The sequence below is a fragment of the Manihot esculenta genome, chromosome 12 (assembly GCF_001659605.2).
Source record: "Manihot esculenta cultivar AM560-2 chromosome 12, M.esculenta_v8, whole genome shotgun sequence".
NCBI lineage: Eukaryota > Viridiplantae > Streptophyta > Magnoliopsida > Malpighiales > Euphorbiaceae > Manihot > Manihot esculenta.
Genome location: NC_035172.2, coordinates 32,406,698 through 32,415,263, shown reverse-complemented (window position 1 = coordinate 32,415,263; position 8,566 = coordinate 32,406,698). Strand labels below are relative to the sequence as shown.

General features: G+C 36.1%; 1 protein-coding gene across 1 annotated transcript; it reads left to right on the top strand.

Moving 5' to 3' along the window:
• Window positions 1-859: 859 nt before the first annotated feature.
• Window positions 860-5,888, top strand: LOC110628799 (phosphoenolpyruvate carboxykinase (ATP) 1). The gene is made up of 13 exons (XM_021775603.2): window positions 860-1,008; window positions 1,207-1,485; window positions 2,409-2,578; window positions 2,750-2,903; window positions 2,987-3,071; window positions 3,554-3,654; window positions 3,865-4,163; window positions 4,338-4,511; window positions 4,599-4,664; window positions 4,751-4,929; window positions 5,021-5,190; window positions 5,284-5,452; window positions 5,583-5,888. The coding sequence occupies exons 2-13, from the start codon at window positions 1,223-1,225 to the stop codon at window positions 5,724-5,726; spliced, it is 1,974 nt and encodes a 657-aa protein (XP_021631295.1). The 5' UTR covers window positions 860-1,008; window positions 1,207-1,222; the 3' UTR covers window positions 5,727-5,888.
• The last annotated feature ends 2,678 nt before the right edge of the window (window positions 5,889-8,566 follow it).

The window sequence follows — 8,566 nt, the reverse complement described above, 5'->3', positions numbered from 1 at the left end:
GTCGCTGTTGTAGTAATCGTATAAATTTTCAGCTAGGGCTGAGACTACTAAGTCCACCTACTCACAGGCCAATCATTTTCTGATTTTACTCTAACTGTTGTGGTTTATTAAAATTAATTATTTTATTTATTTGTAAAAAAATAGATAATAAGTTTTTTTTTCTCTAAATCTTAATTATTGATTGGCAACAATTTTTTTTTTTGAAATGGATAAAAACATGTTAATTATTTTATTCCTTATTAATGGATTAAATAAATAAAAGGATTATATAATTGATGCTTTAAACATTCAAGGAATAATTATTTAAAAGAAAAAGAGTTATTAGTTGACTTCACACAAAGAGTATTTTCTTTTTCAACAAGAAAAACTGAGGGTAGAGACTTTAACAGTAAGATATATTTTCACTTAATTAAAATATGATTATTTTAATTGAAAATTAATAATTAATGAAGATAAGAATTGAGGTGTTTATAGGAAAATACGATTAATTGTTTAAAATATTTTTCTATAAATTAATTATGCAACTAATTATATTGGTTGTTACACAAGGGTATTATTGAACATCTATTTTAAATTTTAAGATTAAAACAAAAAACTCCTTTAAAAGTATTTAAAAATTATTTAAAACTATAATTTTTTATAATAATTTTAAATATTTATCAATTAATATATATTTTAAAAAAACAGGGAGCTGCGGTGGGTGTGGGGACCACGAGATTTCGTTCCATTCTTTTACGTGACCCTACTGATTGTTTCTCTGTTTTTAAATGGAGTATTTCTATTTTTTGGAGTTTGACCCCATGCATGGGATAAATTCTAACCATGGTTCCCTTGATCTCCGGTTAAACTCTGGTTAACTTCACCACTTCAACCCTTTATAAGCGACTCATCGCCTGCTTCATTTTCGCATCACTTGTCGTAAAACTATCTTCTATTTCAAGATCAATCCACCCTTTTTCTCTCATATTTTTCTTTAGAGCTCGCAGCTTAATAGCTTCTACTCTGGTGGTACGTCTCCCTCCTTTCTATTCTTCTCTCGCAGTCTCGCTTTTAAGACCAGCGATTTTTGTTTTAAAACATTTAAGAGAAATCGTTGAACAAACGTGTCGAAGACACACTACAATGGCGCAAATCATCGAATGAATAAGTATAGCTTTCATGTTTGTACTGTATATATATATATATATTTTTTTTCTATTTGAACAGGGGAAATTGGAGAGACATGGCAACCAACGGAGACGCGGCGATGAAGGGGAACGGAATGGCTATGCCGAAGTCACCGTTGAAGAAGATCGCTACTAGCGACAAACATGACGGGATCTGCCAAGATATGAGCGCACCAACGGTGAAGGCCCAGACTATCGACGAGCTTCACTCTCTTCAGAGGAAGAGATCTGCGCCTTCTACTCCTAATAAAGGGATTCAAGGCGCCTTCGCCACTCTCTCTGAAGAAGAGCGCCAAAAACAGCAGCTCCAGTCCATCAGGTATATCTTATACCCGCGACGCATACTATAATAATGAAAAAGTGCTTGTTTGTGAAGAAAGGATCACGTGGAATGGAACACGGGGACAGAGAAGAAAAAGTTCGGTGGGCCAGACAGGGAGAAGTTGGGACCCTGTCTTTGTGGTAATCGTGACCGTTGATGGATGATCGGACGTGGTGGGGGTGTTTTGTGGTGCCAATGGAAGGGCAGGTTTGGGCCCATTCCAGGAATGACACGTTTGGAGATGCTGGAACGTTTAAACCCCTTTGGCTTGGTCCCGAGAATATTTAATATTTTTATATTACTAAAATAACCCCTGCTATTAATATGATCATTTTTTTTTTCTCTTTTTTCAGAACTTTTTCATATCTAGAATTTTTTTTATATTTTAATATACACAATAATATAAAAAATAATGTTTATCTTCTATATTATAAAAAAATCCGTTACTTTATAGGAAACTGAAAAGATCTTAATAGTCTTCGGAGTAAAAAATGATAATATTTTATTGTAATTATTTTTTTATAATTAAAAATCATGGTTTTAATGGTTTTAATTTGTATTTTATTTATTGCACCGACTGAAAAAAATAATAATTATCTTAAACAATAAAAGTCTTGCATAATTATATAAAATTAAATTTGTTTTTTTAAATAAATAATTTATTCTAAATAAGACATAGTTTTCTCAATTTTGAATGCAGGTAAGATGAGATTAGCAATTTATTTTGTTTTTTTATGCATAAATTATTCAGTATTTAAAATTTATTAAATTGATTAATATTAAATATAGTGTCAAATAAATTTATTTTATCATTTAATGCTAAAATATTTAAAATATGAAGTTTAAGATTATTATGTCAACATCTTTGGTAAATTTTTTTACGTACTCCTGACATTTAACATTTTTCTTCGCAAAAACAGTGCATCTCTGGCATCGTTGACAAGAGAAACTGGACCAAAGGTGGTGAGAGGAGACCCGGCTAACAAGACCCGGCCCTTTGTAAAAGATCACCACGTCGCTGCACCCACCATCAGCGTTAGCGACAGCTCCTTAAAATTCACTCATGTTCTTTACAACCTCTCTCCCGCAGGTAATTCATAGAAAAGTAAACCATCACATAGCGAATTTAGTAATTCAATAATTAAAATTTATATCATTTAAAAAATTAATGAAATACATATAATAATTTACGAATTTAAATTATTACATTTAATTTAATGGTTATATCTGTATAAAATAAAAAAATATGGATTTGGTGCAGAGCTTTATGAGCAGGCCATAAAGTACGAGAAGGGGTCTTTTATTACATCCACCGGGGCATTGGCCACCCTGTCTGGAGCTAAAACCGGCCGAGCTCCCAGAGATAAGCGTGTTGTCAAGGATGATGAGACAAGCGAGGAGCTTTGGTGGGGAAAGTAAGTAATCTCATTTTAATTATGGATTAGTCTCTTTTAATTATGTTTATGTCCCCTCCAAATAATTACCCATTTAATTACAGGGGCTCACCTAACATCGAAATGGACGAGCACACTTTCATGGTTAACAGGGAACGAGCTGTTGATTACTTGAATTCTTTGGATAAGGTAGTTATCAACTTTTCTTTCCCTTGGCCTAGCTTTTTCTTTATTACTTGCGTCTGTGATTTCCATGGCTAATATGAAAAAGATAAGGCTTACGTTTTTGTCTTGGGAGGTGTTCTCACTTTTGGATGATAATGATGTGGTGATATAATGCTTTTGTCTCCAACTAGTTAGTTGGCCATACTGGTGGCCATCCCTTGGGAGTGGCAATTTGTCGTTCTATGAATAATTTATTTGTCCTTATTAGAATTGTGATTCAGAAATTGGCTCACAGCAAACCCTTTGCAAGATGAGGCCTTCTTAGTTTAGTTGATATTTATCTTCATGTTAATGATCATCCATGTGTACCACCGTGTACTAGGATGAGTAGTTTGGTACGCTAGTCGAAAGTTTAATTCTAATAAATAAAGCTCCACGTGTTGAGTCTATTCACATTCTCACCCCTTTTAGTTGCTATTGGTAATTGTGAGAATCTTTATGTCCAGGTCTTTGTAAATGATCAATTCTTGAACTGGGACCCTGAGAACAGAATCAAAGTTCGGATTGTCTCTGCCAGAGCTTACCATTCATTGTTCATGCACAACATGTAAGTAAAAACTGAAATTATTAACATTTAACAGCAGTTTTATCTGTTATTGTCTTCTACAAAGGCCAAGCCTTCCAGATAAGTCTCCTTTATCGTTGATGTCATGTTAATTATTGGATATTATCCCCCCTACAATGGAGGAAAGTGGTAAGAAAATGTGTATGGTGTATGAGCTAAGTGTGTGCAATTGGATAACTGGGTGGGTGGCAGGTGTATCCGACCCACTCTTGAAGAGCTGGAGGATTTTGGTACTCCGGACTTCACTATATACAATGCTGGCCAGTTTCCATGTAACCGTTACACACACTACATGACTTCTTCTACTAGCATAGATTTGAACCTAGCTAGAAGGGAAATGGTCATCCTCGGCACACAGTACGCCGGGGAAATGAAGAAGGGTCTATTCAGTGTTATGCATTATCTCATGCCTAAGCGTCAAATTCTCTCCTTACATTCTGGCTGCAATATGGGAAAAGATGGAGATGTTGCCCTCTTCTTTGGATTGTCAGGTATAGTATCACCATGTCATGTTCGCGATGTGGTGCCAAGCCAGCCAAACGATATGTCCTTCTAACTTTATCTTAACACCTTTTTGTGTAGGTTTTAATTTACATATGGCATATGTGCTTATTGTTTGTCCCATGCCTTCATTGTTATTCATGAGTTTATTTCAATTTCTACAGGTACTGGAAAGACTACTCTGTCTACAGATCCAAATCGGTACTTAATTGGAGATGACGAACACTGCTGGACCGAGACTGGAGTCTCAAATATTGAAGGAGGCTGCTATGCTAAATGCATTGATCTATCTAGGGAGAAGGAGCCTGATATCTGGAATGCCATCAAGTTTGGAACTGGTATAATTTTAAATCTCCAGAGGATTCAATATAGGAAAAGTAAAAATGAAAGAGATGATGATTGATGAAATTGTTTATGATTTGCAGTTGTGGAAAATGTGGTATTTGATGAGCACACTCGAGAAGTGGACTATGTCGACAGATCAGTTACAGGTTAATTGAACAGCCTGAAGATTTCATTTTGATACAGATTTACATTTAGAGTGGATTGAACACGAGGAAATTTCTTGTTGTTGCAGAGAATACTCGAGCATCATATCCTATTGAATACATTCCTAATGCAAAGATACCTTGCGTTGGTCCACACCCGAAGAATGTAATCCTTTTGGCATGTGATGCATTTGGTGTGCTTCCACCTGTGAGCAAGCTGACCCTAGCACAGACAATGTACCACTTCATAAGTGGTTACACTGCGTTGGTAATAATTTAGGACTCCTTAATATTGTCCAACAATTATAAATGAAATGCATATAATATTTCGGCAATTAAGTTGATGATGATCGACGTAGGTGGCTGGTACTGAAGAGGGTGTGAAAGAACCTCGAGCAACATTCTCGGCTTGCTTCGGTGCAGCATTTATAATGTTGCATCCTACCAAGTATGCAGCTATGCTAGCTGAGAAAATGCAGAAACATGGTGCAACAGGATGGCTTGTCAACACTGGCTGGTCAGGTGGAAGGTATGTTATGCAGCATTTTACATAAAAAAAGGCAATGTTCAATTTAAACCATTTCAGCGAAATGCTGAATCGGATATGTTTTGTATGTTATAGCTACGGGTCAGGCAGCCGTATCAAGCTAGCATACACAAGGAAAATCATTGATGCCATACACTCCGGTAGCCTCTTGAAGGCAAATTACAAGAAAACGCAAGTTTTCGGCCTTGAGATCCCAACTGAGGTGGAAGGAGTGCCTTCTGAGATCCTGGATCCTGTGAACACCGTTAGTAGCCCATTTATATTTCTTCATATTTCTATAACTTGGCCATATTTTGGTAGTTTACATAGTAAAGCTCTTTTCTAGCTTGTTGTGATTCTATACCACAATGATTTGCTTGAGTTTTGGGTTGCAGTGGTCAGACAAGCAAGCTTACAATGAGACGCTGTTGAAACTGGCCGGTTTGTTTCAGAACAACTTTACCACATTCTCCGATTACAAGATTGGGAAGAACAACAAGCTTACTGAGGAGATCCTAGCAGCTGGTCCAATTTTTTAATTCCCATGGAACAAAAGATAGGAATATGATTTCTGAAGGAGTTTAAGTAGAGAAGATAGAATAAGAGTTTAGGATGAATGTTGTAATCTTCTGTGTCATGATATATGTAAAACTCTTTTCCTAATTAATTCATAATAAAAAAAATGCATCTCAGTTACCATATGACTTTCTTATCATCAAGTTTCTGAATATTGTGACTGATAGCCCATTTTCATTTATCTACAGCTTCACATTCCTTGCTCAATAACTAGCTTATCAGGTCTCGAGTTTGAACACCATTTACTTTAATCATGTCAAAAAAAAATCGAATTTCTAGAAATGCCAGTCCATGAACAATGGGGTAGCATTCATCCTAAAAGGTCAATCATGTGAACACCATTTGGTTGCCGCGAAATGCTCTGAAAAAAAATCGACGACTATTGAATAGCCTCCAGGCCCGTTGCATGGTTTTCATCGACAAAAGGACTCGGTGATCACGAGGCAATAGTTGTAAGGACTAAGGAGTAAAAATATATCTGGGGAGAGTTTTGAAATTAAAATATGGGTTTTAAAAGTAATAAATTTGCTTGGAAGTAAGGTTTTTCTATTTTTTTTTAAGTAGAAAATTTGGAGAAATAAAAACTTGAACTTGTATAAATGAAATATATTTTATTTTTTTTGACCATGCAAAGGTAAGATTGCATTTATCAAAACTACAGAAAAATGAGGCACGGCTTGAAATTGATACGCATAACGATGCACTGTATCAGGATCATAGAGTTTCAGGGATTAAAACTGTAATTTTTCAATATTAAAATTCTTATAAAATAATATTGGGATAAATTAGTAGAAATTAGTAGAAAGAAAAGGACCGTATAAGTTTCTTGTAATTTCTTTTTATTTGTTTATAAAAGGGGTGTCACCTCAGACATATTAATGTCTCCTCCCACCATAGTTTTACTTGTTCTTAAGGCTCTTTAGGGAGGAGTGACTAGTTGGCAACCAGTAAGGGCTGGACCCGACTGGCCACCGTAGGCTTGTTGAGTCCCTGGATTGTGCCTTCTCTTCTTGCAGGCATTCCCCTTGTCAATAAGTTGGGAATGGATCGTTGACATGACTGTGTAATGACTATTTTGCCATTGGAATAAAATAAGTAGCCTATTCAATAAATCTCAGTGCTTGGTTGCTTGTTGATGTGCTTGTGTTGCTATAATTATCTGATCATGATATTTTTATATGATAACTGTGGTATTCCCCGTTTTTACGAGAATGGGGCAGGAGGTCCTAACCTTTACGTTCCTTTGTCCATGCGAACGCGTAGAGAGCTTGGCTGACTCGGCTTGAAAAGAGTTCAAACCAAGTGCCACACGGTTCCAGGCCAGTTTCAAAATCTGAAACCGTGACACACTGCGCCGATCAACAACAATCTAGATGGTCAACACTGGAACTAGCAACACCAACTACAGTTTTAGAGCACAAACCAGCAATGCAAATTACATTTGAAAACTCAAGAAGAAGACATTAAATACAACCCATATCATTATCATAGTGCATGAGAAGGAAACACCGCAAAACTCAATGGGAGCGTGAACTCCTGGATATAGCGGTTGGTCCGAGAATATCGACGTCGCAGCAACTAGAAGCCTCTGGCGATCGAAGGCGAGCCACAACCTCATCAAGTCATTCCTCACAAAAAATACATTTCAAACTTTCAAAACAAAAACAATAAAAAGAAAATTCTAAACAAGCTGGTTCGACACAGTCATCCACGATTAGAAAAATTAAGGATGATGGAGGGTCATTCTTGCCCAAAAATAAGAAAAAGAAAATGAAAAAAAGACCACAGTAGAAGAAAAAAAAAAGACTACAATAAAAAAAAGAAATCAAAATTAAGGGTCGATTGAGACTCTTTCGCTGCTGAATCACAAAAACTTAACTTCTATCTCATGATTTTTCTCCCCTTTCACTACAAGAATTTTAAAAATTAACAACAGAAATTTCCATTGGTAAACATTGATATTCTGTTTGTATCCGTTAGTGTCACTACCGGATCACCAACGGAAATGTCCGTTAGTGACACTAACGGATTACTAATGGAATGCAATTCCGTTAGTAATACTAATGAAATTTGCGTTAGTAATCAGTTAGTGAATATAAAATGACGTTGTTTTCCTTTGCGACGGACATGAATCCGTTAGTGACACCAACGGAAATTCCGTTGGTAAATCATAAAATTGTAAAATTATCCCTATATTTTCATACATTATGCACATGTACCCTATACATTCATATACATCCATTATCATCCTGGACATTATTAAACTATAAACGTAAAAAACTAAATTAATCATTAAAATATATTTAAAACTTAAAGATTTTGTACTACAATTATAATTTGAAATAAAAATTACCAACTGGTCATAACAAAAGATACATACTAAACTAAACTAGCAAACTCATCATCTGTATCATCATCACTATCTGTATGATGATCACCAATGACAGGGGCATCATCATACCGCTGCTGTGGAGACGGAGCTGGAGGTGCCATAGGAGCAGATGTCTGAGTGGATGTCCCAATACCCTGTTTTGCCATCACCCTATGCATAAACGCCTGCAACTCGTCCAACACTGTGGTAATTCGACCATTCTCCGTCTCTAGCCGATCAATTTTATTCTGCATCCTGTTCATTGCTTCAATTGTATGAGGATCCACTGGGGGTGCAGACGTGTATAAAGCGGAATAATGAGATGGCTCATGAAAATATACTGAAGCCTGGGACCCTAATCCATAAACTCGACTCTTTTTCTGCCTGCCAACCGCTTCGTAGTAAAGTTGGGCCTCATTTATGGGCGTCGGC